The 14,045-nt window shown below is 36.1% G+C and overlaps 1 protein-coding gene across 1 annotated transcript in view; it reads left to right on the top strand.

Annotated features, from left to right (window-relative positions):
* The window catches only part of Nalcn (sodium leak channel, non-selective), a gene marked incomplete in the record, with an annotated part of 412,798 nt that overhangs the window by 25,472 nt on the left and 373,281 nt on the right, over nucleotides 1-14,045 (top strand). The window contains 3 exon segments of the mRNA XM_017794878.1: nucleotides 6,840-6,923; nucleotides 8,604-8,743; nucleotides 8,831-8,959. Of these exon segments, the coding sequence (XP_017650367.1) occupies nucleotides 6,840-6,923; nucleotides 8,604-8,743; nucleotides 8,831-8,959 (353 nt within the window).

Raw genomic sequence — 14,045 nt, 5'->3', positions numbered from 1 at the left:
TGGTGTGTGTGTGTGGTGTGTGTGTGTGTGTGTGGTGTGTGTGTGGTGTGTTTGTGTGGTGTGTGGTGTGTGTGTGGTGTGTGTGTATGTGTGTGTGGTGTGTGTGAGGTGTGTTTGTTGTGGTGTGTGGTGTGTGGGTGTATGTGTGTGTGGTGTGTGTGTGTGTGTGGTGTGTGGTGTGTGTGGTGTGTGTGTTTGGTGTGTGGTGTGTGTGTGTGTGTGCTGTGTGTGTGTGTGGTGTGTATGTGTTGGTGGCCTTCCTTTTGCAGTATTTCCTATGTGCTCTGTGGAATTTTCCCTGATTAATTCACTTGATCTATAGGGTCTTGTTTGGTGAAGTCAGTGTTCTTGGGAAATTATCTACTATTTAGTTTAATTTTTTAGCTTAAAGTTGCTTAAGCTAATTTTAATTTCCTCTGTTTTAATAGTGTTTTGCCATCATGATGTGATATTTTATGTGTTTTTGACTAGCATTTCGTTTGGTTAGATTAGCTGGCATTGTCATTTACTTGGTTCCATTTTATTTTACATGAGTCAATTGGTTTATGTATTTGCTCAAATATTTGTGAGGGTTTTTTTTGTTTTGTTTTTCACATTTGTGTCATCCTTTTGAGACATGGTCTCCCTGTAGCCCCTACTGGCCTGGAACTTGTTATAGAGATTCGCCCGCCCGGCCTGTGCCTCTGCCTCCCAAGTGTGCTGAGATTAAAAGCATGTGCCACTATGCCTGTGCTTATATTTTTTAAGAACTAGCTTATTTATTTATTCAGTCATTAAGTTTTGCTTTCATGTTTATTCCTTTCTCCTCCAGCTTCTTTGATTTGCCTTATTAGGCTATTTCTAGTCTTTTGCCCGACATTCAAATTTCTTGAGATTCAAATTTCTTGAGATTCAAATTCTAGTGTTTGTCCGACATTCAAATTTCTTGAGGTTCAATGCTACTTTACTGCCTTGTGGGATAAAGTACTGCTGTTACAAATGTTCCTCTCTTCTAAGTGAGTTGGTCTTTTCTCCTCAGTAGTGAGGGATTTTTTCCACTATTTGTCAGTTACTAAGTCTGTGAGGATCCAGCTCTTATTGGCTGCTGGGGACACAGTTCACCAGGTGCACCCTATAATGCTTATTTTATTTAATCCTGTACTGTTCTGCTTTAGAATTATATCAGGACCTATTGTGCCAGGACTATCTTTACCCAGTCCACTGTTTGCTTATGGGTCCATCCATGCCTATTCATTCTGTCTCCCGTGCTCTACTCACCGTGCTAGCTCTTCAGCCTCCATCTTCCTTCTACCTGACTCTTCTTTCTATTTTTTTTCCTTTCTTTAAAATAATTTCTTCAACAGTTTTCTGCGGTTTTTCAGTTTGTTATTTAGACAACAATTTTATGCCTTCTTATTTCTCATGCTTATTACTCTGTTTTCTCTTTTCGTTATACTTCACTATGATGTCTATTTTTGATGTCCTTGTGTTTATACATTATCTGAATCATTCTAATCTCCAACATATTAATCTACAATATGTAAGGGCTGGATCTTTAGTCTTTGGTCTTATTCTTGTTTGCTCACAGGAAGTGGCAACTTCTCTTGCATTCTGCCTGGAGTGGCTTGTATAGATCAGTATAAGGATCTCTGCACTATTTTTACCGTGACATGTAACAATGCAGGTCATCTGTAGCCGAATATCAGAATTCTTCTAAACTTAGGGTCCTCTTACTCAGTCCTATCCATTGACCCCAGGACTCCTTTTATACTCAGTGTGGATTCTAATGCAGTTTTCATTTAATGTGTGTCTCTAGCTATCTGGAAAAGTCTTTTTCTTGCCTTATTTAGTTCTGCATTGCTACTCACTGCCCTGCAGTGCCATATCTGTGGTGAATTCGCTTTTAATTATGTTCTTTTCTTCTGTATTCACTTGCAATCTGTATCCTGTGGTGACTGTTAATGTTGACTGTCAGATCAAATCTAGGATCACCAAAGATACATGACTCTGGCATATTTCTGAAGGATTTTCTGGATTATGTTAACTGAGATTCAAAGACTCTCCTAAATAGGGGTAGCACCATCCCTGGGACTAGGGATCTGTACTGCATAATAAAGAGAAAGCATGCTGAGCACCAGCATTCCATGTTCTCTGCTTCCTGATTGTGCACGCAACACGGCCAGGCCAGCTGCCTCACACTCCTACTACCTATAGACCCTCATACTTTAGGCCAAAATAGCCCTTAATTCCTTATGCTATTTCTTGTTGAGTATTTTATCACAGCAGTGGGAACAGTAATTGATATATCTGCTGAGCTACACATACTTGTACAAATTTGGTCATTTATTCTTGGGTTTCTTTTCTGGGATTTCCTCTCTATATTCCTCTGGTACAAGCTAGTAATTTCTATGTTATAGGATTATGTTGGTACATGGGAGAGGTGAACACTTTCAGTGACCCCACTGACTGGATTTTACAGTGGTTCTAAAATTGCTGGTTCTTCCATAAAGCTGCTGGTCAATTTTTCTAAACACTAGGTTTAGATTAGCATTGGTTGAGAAACTGGCAACTATCAAAGGAGCCCACATTGGAAGAAAATTGATCTCGGGTAACTTCAGTATCCTGGATATTGTTTAGCTTTATTTTGTGTTCTGTGGTCCATTAGAGAGCTTCTGGATGACCCTATCACTTGTATACCTTGATCACACAACCTCTGTCGCTGCTGTGAAGGAGCCGATTTCAGGGTGGAATGCTTTGTCACTAAAGTCACCACTTGACTCCTTTAAGGTTTCAATTCCAATGAAACAAAGATATGATATTTTTACTAGATTAAAACTTTTTTCTTAGTTATGCACTAAGTTGGGATGTGAGTTTCATATAAAAATGACAGTAGGCACTGTTTTAATTGCCATAGTTTAAGAATGAAAAGAACTGAATTGCATTATATATAAACTGTGTAGAATTTGGGGCTGATCATCGTATTGTGATAATTAAGTGAGCAATGCCAACTGTTCATTTTAAAATGTGAAATCCAAATTATGGCTTCATCATCCCGCACCACACATTTCCCCAGCATGCACTTGATGAAAGGCAGTGAAGAGAGAAAATAGGCTTCTCATTACATTCTGGAACTTAAAATATAAACTTTTTAATCGGGCTTAGTTTTGGCAAAATGTTACCTGTCACATTATATTGATGTTGTTAATTTAAATTTTATTGCTTTGTAGTTTTGTGTTTGTTAATTTTTTTTTGCTTTCATAGTTGCATGAAAAATATTGAAGTGTTTTAGGGGTGAAAACATCAAAATTAAAACATACCTGTCCACAGAGACATCTTAGAGGACTGCATACTTCTCAAGAGTGGGTTGCTTTGCTCTCTTCAGTTAAACCTGAGAAAGTTTAAAAACTTTGGTTAGGCATCTATCTGCTAAAATCGTAGTTTTCAAACTTGCCACTTTAATTTGCTTGCCAGCAACACTCAGTTACCTCTCAATTTTCTTGTCTCTTCACTCAGAATAACTTGCAAAAGGGCAATAGGCTTGCTCACTTAAAGGCCTTGAGGCTGTATTTGTTCATACTTGTAGCTTGACATTCTGAATATGTGTGTTCTGTTTTAATCATCAGGTTATACATTTCCTGATAAGTTTTCACATAACTGTGACAGAGCCGTATTACAGATGTTTGTTTAATATATACTGATCTGCAGCTAAAATTTTCCTGAGAAATAGTCATATTTAGTTACTAGGTGAGCAACGGAAATTTGCCGTGTCTTTTGTGAAGACGACTACAGGTGAATAAGCTAGAGATTCAGGGAAGGCCAGCCTTCTATTTCTCAAATAATATTTTCTATGCATAAAACTACATTAGCTCATAACAAAATATTTACAAAGGCAAACTGGAATACTACTTTCAATCTGTCATACATAACTCTTCAGAATTATTCCTAGTTTGTATAGGCAGCATTGTGGAACACCTAAAATATATAGCTAATACATATCTGAAGTTATTGAATAACTACTAACTTCTAAAATTATGTACAACAAACTAAGCATAGAATTTTTAAAAACAAAAGCTTTTCCTTATCATTACTTGCTAATTTTTTTGACCTAGTCATTTGTCAAATATAGTAACTTATGCATAAAATATATCACTATTTGAAAATTAAGATAGTTAAGACTTAAATATCAGAGAGAAGTGTATATTTAAACCCAATGAGAGCTTCCATGTTTTCCTCTTTGTTGTCCAATAGTCATTTACTGCACAGCACAATGGGTTCATCACTCCCTAGAAGAAGGGAGATAAGGCCAAGCAGAGCACTGTGCCCAGAGGAAGCCTGTCCCACTTTGTGGAACAGGCCTGCACATGCAGGGACTCCTCACTTCTCAGGCTGGCATATGCCTGGAAACCTATCGGTTTGTATATTTTCAGAAAATAGGTTTTAATTTCAATTAAGTTAAGCATGAAAGCTAAGAATGTATTAAAACGAATTCTAACCAATTTCCCCAAATGTCACACAAACTATTACCATTTTCACAAATACAGCGTCTATGTAGTTCTACATAATAAAAAGAATCCCAAGGATGTGTACTTAGTTAGCCTCGTAGTGAGCAGAACGTGTGCAGTAAAATCATGTGAGAGTTCTCTCTGCTACATTTCACTCAGCTTCAGAGGACATCACCTGATCCCTTCATAGGTTCTTCAGAGAAAACGAACGCTTCTATGTGTATTTTAGGGGTGAGATGAAAGATTGTGATTGGTATATCAATTACATGATTAATCCTATACTCAGAGCAATTTAACCTTTCCAAAAAAGCACATAGAGAGTCACTGTAACAATTTGTCTGGTTTTACAGTGATTTGGGGGTATATATATTTTGTGACTATGAATAACAAATATTGGTAAGGAGCGTTCAGATAAAGAGAGATTTGCTGTCAGTGTTCTGTGGAAATACTTGAAAAGAGGTCTGTAAAACTAGAGAATGTGTACATACACATACACATACCTATGCCATGCATATGCATACAAACACACAGGCACATGCATACACAAAGTTATGTGCATACATATACACATGTATACACATGCACAAGCATATGCTCACATGCACATACACACGTACACATGTATGCATATACATACATATGCACACACATGCACAAGCATATGCTCACATGCACATGCACACATATGCACGCATACACACACATACACAAACACACACACACACTTACAAACATGCACATGAATGCATGCAGAGGTTGAAAACATTTGCTTGGTTGCTATCAGAAGGATCCGGAGAAAGAGTAGGAAGACTGAAAGATGAGCAAGTGTGTGTCGGGAGAGTGTGGAGGAGGGAGGAAAGGATTGTGCAGAGAAGAAAGGCCGCCTCTGACACACAGGCACAGAGCAGCCACTTGGGGAGCCCGAGGAGTCACAAGTGGCAGATGTACTGTGCTAAGGCAACAGCTGGTGAGGATTTGCAAAGGAAGTCATTGGTGACCTCTAGTAGGGCCCTGCCCTGCCTTGAGAGTTCCCACTTCATTCTGCGGTCAGTGAAGACACGTGGGGGATTTTGATCCATAAGTAAGAGGATCTGATTCATGCCTGAGATGTTCACCACTGCATGTTGGAGAGAGGAACTGCAGCAGATCTGCAGGATCTGAATTTTTAAACTGTTGTTACAGGAGTATATTTGTTTTAAGGATATTGCATTTTTTCATATTTCCCATGGTTGAAGGTTCCTGCCAATGAATTCTTCTTTCTCAATAATTTGTTTCTAATACCTACCCCCAATTACTCTCCCTAGAAGTATTCTGACTGACCAAATCCCTTGAAAAACATACTATTCGAATAATAAACATTTAAGTCATTAAAGTACATCTTGTATATGTCAGACTGAGAATTCTTCAAATGATTCTCAATTTTCTGTTGGTAAAAGTAGCATACATTCTCTGAACCCTGTTGGAGTAATAAATAATAATGCCAAGACACAGCGACAGATGGCCCCTGGACACTTAGGACGATAAATCACAGGCTCATGAAGCTACCAGAGCATATCATTTGTGGCTGCAAAATACAACCCTGTAAATGCATTTGGGTTTTTTGCTTGTTAAATATTAGCAAGGCACGTTTAGCTACTTTCTTATGCTGGATAATTGATTGGCAGCCTCCAACTGCTTATCTTTATACAAATTGACAGACAAGTCTTAAATAACTCATCTCCTCCCCTACAAGCGTGCTCATATCTGCTAGAACTCGAGCACTCTCTGCCCTCCACTTTTTGTCAATGTGTTGATATTCCACAGGGAAATTCTCTTACAAAATTCCCATCTTATTAAAATGTGCATTCTAAATTTGGAAAAGATTCCCACTTAACAATGAACTAGCACATCTTTATTATTCTTTGACATGTATGCCCCCGATTAAAGTCAACATACCTTTTCTTTGCAACTTAAGGAAAATTGCTTTACTTTTACTTCACTTGAAGTAAATTTCTGGTTACTTTCCCCACTAGCAGTGACTGGTCAAAAATGTTAAGGGTTTTGTGTTGCCCACTCTATGCTCTGCTTCTTGGAGGACAAGCTGGCTTAGGACCTAAAGAAATTTGCTATAGGAGGACCTCTGTTCCTAAGAAGTTGGATTCTTAGTGTGGCTAAGAGAACAAATAGATGCTTCCCTCTTATGGACTTACAGTTCTGCAATGTTTCATGAATTATTCGCCTAATAATTCCATTTAAAATGCTAAAAAAAAATACCTTATTTGAAAGTCCATGCCATTTCAATACAAAAAAAAGTGTGTATATTTTCTAGTGACTTAACCCTTAACTATTCTGACATTGCTATGTGAAATTTATTTTCAGGGGGATAGCTCCTATGTGAAAGACCGCTGGTGTGTTTTTGATGGCTTCATGGTCTTCTGCCTTTGGGTTTCACTTGTGTTGCAGGTAATTAAATATTTTTAAATCACAAGGGGGTGTTTCTCAATAAGGGCATTATCTTGCATGGAAAGTTTAACTAGACAGATTAAAGAATACATTTCAAATTAGATTGTGAATTTTCCTACAACATTATTTATTTTACATGTTCATGGATATAAAATTCTAATTATAACATTTAAATTATTGTTGATTACACTTATGGATTCTTCTCAGAAATTAAAATCGATACTAAAAGTATTTTTCTCAGGAAACAAATATAAAAATATAGTCATAAAAAGAAATAAAAGAAATGATGTGAAGTGAGCTTTCTGAGTTTGTAAAATCAAATATTTAATTTAAAAATTAAAAGTTCTAGTCTCTTGCATGACTAAATCCTTATTAAAAATCTGAATTGTTAATATTGAGATATATGTTGGTCAACACAAACTACTACATTGCAAATATAAATGACTTATAATAACTGGGATGTGCATGGTTTTTTAAAGAGAGAAAGTACAATGGGCAGCAAGAATATTCCTGGAAGCTGTTCATTCTTGACAGTCCAGAAAACTAATATAATTGAGAATTACCAAAATGTACCAAATCACAGTGAATTCAATACATATATCTCTTTCAGGCATGATTTTACACTTAATTAAAGTCATTTTATTCTTTAGATTTGCTTTGTTTTTATTTGATTCTAATAAGAACCCAAAAGGAGAGTTAACATTTTAACAAAAGTAAGTATTTAACATATTGTTGTTGACCATTGACTGTATGTGAGACCTCTGTTCCTGTACTCTACACTGTAATAATTCAGAATAGATAGGACTCTTGGTAGGGTAGCCAGACTCCCGTGGATGAACTCACACTAATTAAGATTAGGTCATTTTTCATAGTTTAGTAATATCTTAACTGTTTCTTCTCCTTTTTTTCTGGTATTTTTGAGACAGGGGCTCCCTGTAACCCCAGCTGGCCTGGAACTTGCTTGGGAGACCAGGTTGGCCTTGATCTCACAGAGATCCACCCGCTTCTGCCACCCAATTTCTGGGATTAAAGGTGTGTGCCACCCCATTCTGCTTTTTTATTTTATTTTCTAGTTATTAAGAGAACATTATTAGTGAGAAACAGAAGCTCAAAAATTAGCACTTTCTTTGATTTGTATATTTTTATTGAGTTTTTGTGCATTTCATACAATAGATCTTCATCAAATTTAAACCCCATCTGCATCCCCTATAGCTTCCCCTCCAGATTTCATGCATTTTGTCATATATGTTAAGTCCTATCCAGTCAAACATTTGTACCCAGATGTCCCTCTGTGCAAGTTCATCCACTGGAGTCTAGTCAGTCTACGTAGAGTCATTCCCTTAAAGAAGATCAACTCTTCCTTACCCAGGATTTGCCAGCAATTATTCAGCTAAGGTTTGGACCTCCTGCCCATTTCCACAGTTCTGTGCTAGGTTTTTGTCCGATTGACTTTCTTTTATGAAAAAAGAAAACAAAAAACGATGGCTTAAAGCATCAGAAAGTGAAGATTTACGACACTTTCATTAGTTTGTTTCTCTTAAAGTAGCAATAACTTCACATTGTGACCCTTGGTGGAATAACAAATTAGGGCACAGGTGCACTTTCTGGGGTTACCTGTGCATTCCATGACAAAAAGCAATGCTTCAGGAAGTCTAAGCATGTTCATCTCTCCATCTATAGGTGTTTGAAATTGCTGACATAGTTGATCAGATGTCACCTTGGGGCATGTTGCGGATCCCAAGGCCACTCATTATGATCCGAGCTTTCCGGATTTATTTCCGATTTGAACTGCCGAGGACCAGGATTACAAATATTTTAAAGTAAGCACCTGGTGTACAGGTTAAGGAAGAATGTTTCTGAAATATGTTTGGTGCATTTCATCTATTTTACCTAATTTTTTCCCCTAGGCGATCAGGAGAACAAATATGGAGTGTTTCGATTTTCCTACTTTTCTTTCTACTTCTTTATGGGATTTTAGGAGTTCAGATGTTTGGAACTTTTACCTATCACTGTGTAGTGAATGACACAAAACCAGGGTAAGTATATCTATTAGCTGAACTTTACATCTAGGTGATTAAGAAGGACATCTCTGAATCTTCTATTTAAAAAAATGACAACAGAAAAATTATGACAATTGTTTTACTTTTTCTTTGCTACCTCATCATTGTTTTAGCCAATTTTTGAGCCAAATGTTTACAGCAAACCAGATAAAAAAAAATATAAGCTGGTAGGAAAGAAGATTAAAAGAAGACAAAATGTACATTTTGAAACCTTTCTTGGCCTGTCCATATGGGGAATGTACTTACAAAACTTGGGAAGATTTACATGGAATTAAAGTGAGTTACATGAACAAAAAGAAGAAAAAAAACCCCACATTCTTATTAATAGTGCTGGTCATTCTTCCTAAAACATCTCCCTAAATGGTTATTTTATAGCAACATTTCTATATTAAAATACAGCTATCTGTTGCATCCATGTATTTTAAGGTTGGTGGGTTAGACAAGGCATGTGAGAATGAACTGGCTACTAAATGGTGCAGGTAGAACCTGCCTCTCCATACAGCTATCTGTTGCATCCATGTATTTTAAGGTTGGTGGGTTAGACAAGGAATGTGAGAATGAACTGGCTACTAAATGGTGCAGGTAGAACCTGCCTCTCCGCCTTCTTCAGTATCACTAACACTCAGCACTAGCCATGGGGTGATGAGAAGAAAAAGCAGAAGGAATTGTTGGCCCCTGGAGGTATTGACCCAGAGGTGTCCATTAGGTGATGGCTGGACATCAGAGTGTGGGATTCCAAGTTCAGCCCATAGGTGTGCAACAATTATGACTACATGTAGGGCAGAAAGCGTTGAGGCAATAGAATTGATTTTCACACCTTGTATTCATGTCTTTGAGCAGGAATTGATTTGCTTTAAAATTAAGAACTCACAAATAAGAAGTACAATCTTAATTTGGATAATAATTTGTAAATTCACAACACTGTGTTAAAATTAAGAGATTAATATATTTTAATGTGTTAATATTCATTAACAAATCAGGATTTAAAATATTACAACTGTTGCTGTACTGGAAGGGTTTTTTTTTTTTTTTCGTAAAGGATATAGACTTGTGTATGTACAAAGAAGATGAACCACAGGTAGAGCAATCCATGTGTGCATACAAATGCATATATACATCATGATGTGATTGACTTCATTTCAACATCTGTTTGTCTGAGGTTACATAAACTGCTTAGACTATTCTTCTGCTATGTGGATGTAATAGGAAGGCATACTTCCTAGAGCATGCAGGAAGATTACACCAGAAAATGACCATGTAGGCTTAAAAAGACGACGAGCACCGTGGAAAGGCATTCACTGAACTCTGTCAGTCTATTGTCTTTAAGAGACAGAGATACATTTACATGCTGAGATAACCTGTATAAATTTATTCTCTAAGCCAAGATGGTTAGGGAAAGATGAATGAAGTAGAGCACATCTAAAACTTCTAAGGACAGGAAAGGAAAGCATGTGCAAAGATGAATGGTCGTTAGCTTCCTAATAAATTAGCAAAATTAATTCTGCGGGTATTTCAAATTCATTTGTTTCTTCCAGAAAGAAACTATTAAGAATTGTACATCAGTTCATGCATATATAATAGAGGTGGATTTTATAACAGCTAACAGGTAAATAATGTGCTAGAAGTCAGAAATTATATTTATTATTTGGTCTCTCTTATCTCAAATAATGTAGAATACATAAGGGTAGATAATCTAGTTGTTTTTAGAGCAGAAAGCAGACACCGGTTTTCAAAAATGTAAATGAATGCAATAAATTGCAAAAATATAAGTATATCCTCACTGTTTAGAGGTTAAACACCAAAATATTATCTCTTAGCAAATGTGTTCATGTTCACCTTTAAATATTTTATTACACTCATTTATGCATGTATGTGTGTGTGGGTCATGTGCCGTGGCATGTGTGTGGAGGTCAGAAGGAAATCTGCAGGAGTCAGTTGTAATCGGTTCTGTCCTTGGATCATGTAGGTTCCAGGGATGAAACTTCTATCTTCAGGTTTGGTGGCATATACTTTTACTTTGAGCCATCTTGACAACCCTGCTTTGCCTTTATTTAGTAGGTATATACTTTCATATCACTTCTACCTAGAAGTTTGTCTTGGGTTCCTAGGAGAATGTGTGGCCACCCTCTTTGATTATGCACAATGAAATGCTGATAAAAGGAGCCATTTTTTGTCATCTAATGTAGTGCTTATTATTGTAGCAATTTTGTACTGTAATTTTTTAACTCATTGTGCAGCTAAGGATGACTTTGAATTTCTTACTCTCCTGTCTTTACCTACCAGTGCTGAAACTGCAGGCATGTTTCACCATGCCCAGTTACAGGCAATGCTGAGGACTGAACACAAGATCTTATGCATGCTGGCAAGCATTCTTCCAACTGAGCTGTGTACTCAGCCCCTGCACTCTTATTTTGAATGAGTTGTCTACCCAAAATATAGCTTTTAAGAAAAGAGAGTAGAGGGTGAAAGCATGACTTAGAACAAATTATAATAGCATGTATGTATGAACATGCAACTATGAAACCCATTACTTTAAAAAATTAATTTTAAAAAAGGAAAAGAAAATCATTAGTGACTAAACCCACATCTACTCTCCAGCTTTACTCCTCAAAATAGCCTTAAAAAGTAATTATTACAATAACTTCCGGAACCTCTTATTTTCCTGCTATCATAATTCTATTCCTCTTTTGTTTAGCAATTTTATTGAAGTTGTGTAGGCATATAGAAGCTTATAAATAAAAATTTTTGTATGTCTGCAATGCATAATTTTTTAGCCATCAGAATAAAATCTAGAGAGCATTTCATTCATTTTCTTCTTCCTGAAGTGCATGGTCCTTCTCAAGTTAGTTTCTGTGTTTTGTATGAATTAGGGATTGAAGTTCATTCTACATCTCTGGATAGAGCAGAAATCAGCATCTTATTTCTTAAGTTAGAAGAAAAGCTTGCAGAATGCTGTGTGATATTAATTGTATAAATTCACATCAAGAAATTTCTCTTTAATTTCTATACTACAGAGAAATTTTAGTCATCAATTTTGCCAAATTTTGTATACCACTTTTACCAAAAATATTGATATACATGATACGTCTCCTTTGTTCCAGTAGTGTAACGAATTGTATGATTGGGTTTTGAATATTAAACCAGTCTTGCACTTCTGACCTACAGCTGATTTGATCACACTGTATTTCTGTCTCTGTGTTGTAGATTTGATTTGCTAATGTTCTCATTAGAAGTTATTGCAACTTTGTTCACAAGAAACGTTATTCTTGGTTTTCATAAAATGTTTTTGCAGCGTTTTGAAATCAAGGTAATGCTGTTCTCATATAACAAATGGGAACTATTACTTTTTTATTTTTAAAATACATTTTATTTATTCTTGGAAAATTTTATACATGTATCTACCTGCATTCCTCCCCTCTAGCTGCCCCTGACACTTCTTAACTTCGTGAATTTTGTAAAAGAATTTATTTGTAGCACACTTAGTCCAACTAGCTCTGACCAGAGATTAAAATTAAACTATGATTGATACACTGTCTTCCTTTCTTCTTTGATAGAAGTTATCTCTGAACTTAGTTTTATTTGCTGTTGTAGTTAGGTGAATGGAAGAAGGTTTTTCCATTATGAACTAAGCATAATTATCATGTTAAGATTTGATTTTACCTTGTAAGCTTTGGCAAAGTTTGTTTTCACAGAAAATGCCTATATATTCTTGTATATTGTCAACATCGGCCTAGTGTTTATAAAATACTTCCTGATTGTCCTTTTAATATTTGTTGGATCAGTGGAAATAAGGCATGCTACATTCTTGATATTAGTAAGATATGTATATATATTTTTTAATTTTAAAAAGTTATTGAATTTTTCAATTTTCAAACAATACAGTTTGATGTTATTTAGATCCCCTCACCTCTCTGCACCTCCCCTCACTGTCCCTGCCCAATTTAATGTACTCTTTTATATATTTAATACAGCCTATAAAGTCTGATTTGTGTGTTCAATGTTTTAATATTAACTGAAATGAACTAAAACAAATTATCATTTCAATAAAAAAAATCAGGAATAAACTCAAATCTAACTTTTACTTTCAGTCATTAAACAGATATGTTTACTGGATATGATATTGTTTGAAAGGATATGGGCATAGATTTTTTAAAATATTATTTTATTTCCTTCTTTTATATCTTATAATTAACTATAGAAACACATGATTTTAGTAGCAGGGATCAAATCTAAGATCTTACACATGCTAGGCAAATATTCTACATTTGCCCAGTACAATTACTGCATCAAAAATAATTTAAGATTTATTCTTTTTCTTAACTTCGTTTTATTGAATTTTTGTGTATTTCATACAGAACATCTCAATCAATCTAAATCATCTTCATACACCCTTCCCCACTGGTAGTCTCACATAGAACCCCCACTGGAATTTAAACATCCTGTCATTTGTGTTAAGGCCTATTGTGTCAGTTAGTGTTCCCAGACTTTCCTCAGTACAAGTTTATCTACTGAGGTCTAGTCAGCTTATGTAGAGTCCCTCACTTTAGGAAGATCGGTTCTTCCTCACCTAGCAGTAATCAGTTATCAATATTTCTTCAGCTAAGATTTGGGTCTGCTGTCCATTTCTCCAGTTCTATACTGGGTTTTTGTCTGCTTGAATTTTCATGGAACTTGTGCGTGCTGACACCATTGCTATAGATTCATATGAGCAGGGTCCCAGGAGCTTATAGGACTCTATTTCCATATGGTTGTGCACCTCCTCCCTGGCTCTTACAATCTCTCTGTGCCCTCTTCCACAATGCTCCCTGAGCCCTGGATGGAGAAGTTTAATATAGGAGTTCTGTCTAAGGACAAGCATTCTACAGACTCTTAATCTCTACACTTTGACCATTTGTGACCTTTTGTGTTCCTGGCCCTCTATTGCATTTATGAGAACTGGGAGATTTCATTAGTGTCCTCTTTACTCCTGTTCTACGTTCTGTGAGCCTTAGGTGTAGAGGTTGCATTGTAGATATGTCACTTAGTCCTGAGAAATTCATAAACAATGTCTATGTATGATCAG

The sequence above is a fragment of the Nannospalax galili genome, unplaced genomic scaffold (genome assembly GCF_000622305.1).
Source record: "Nannospalax galili isolate Female #2095 unplaced genomic scaffold, S.galili_v1.0 scaffold287, whole genome shotgun sequence".
NCBI lineage: Eukaryota > Metazoa > Chordata > Mammalia > Rodentia > Spalacidae > Nannospalax > Nannospalax galili.
This window is presented reverse-complemented; position numbering and strand designations above follow the sequence as displayed.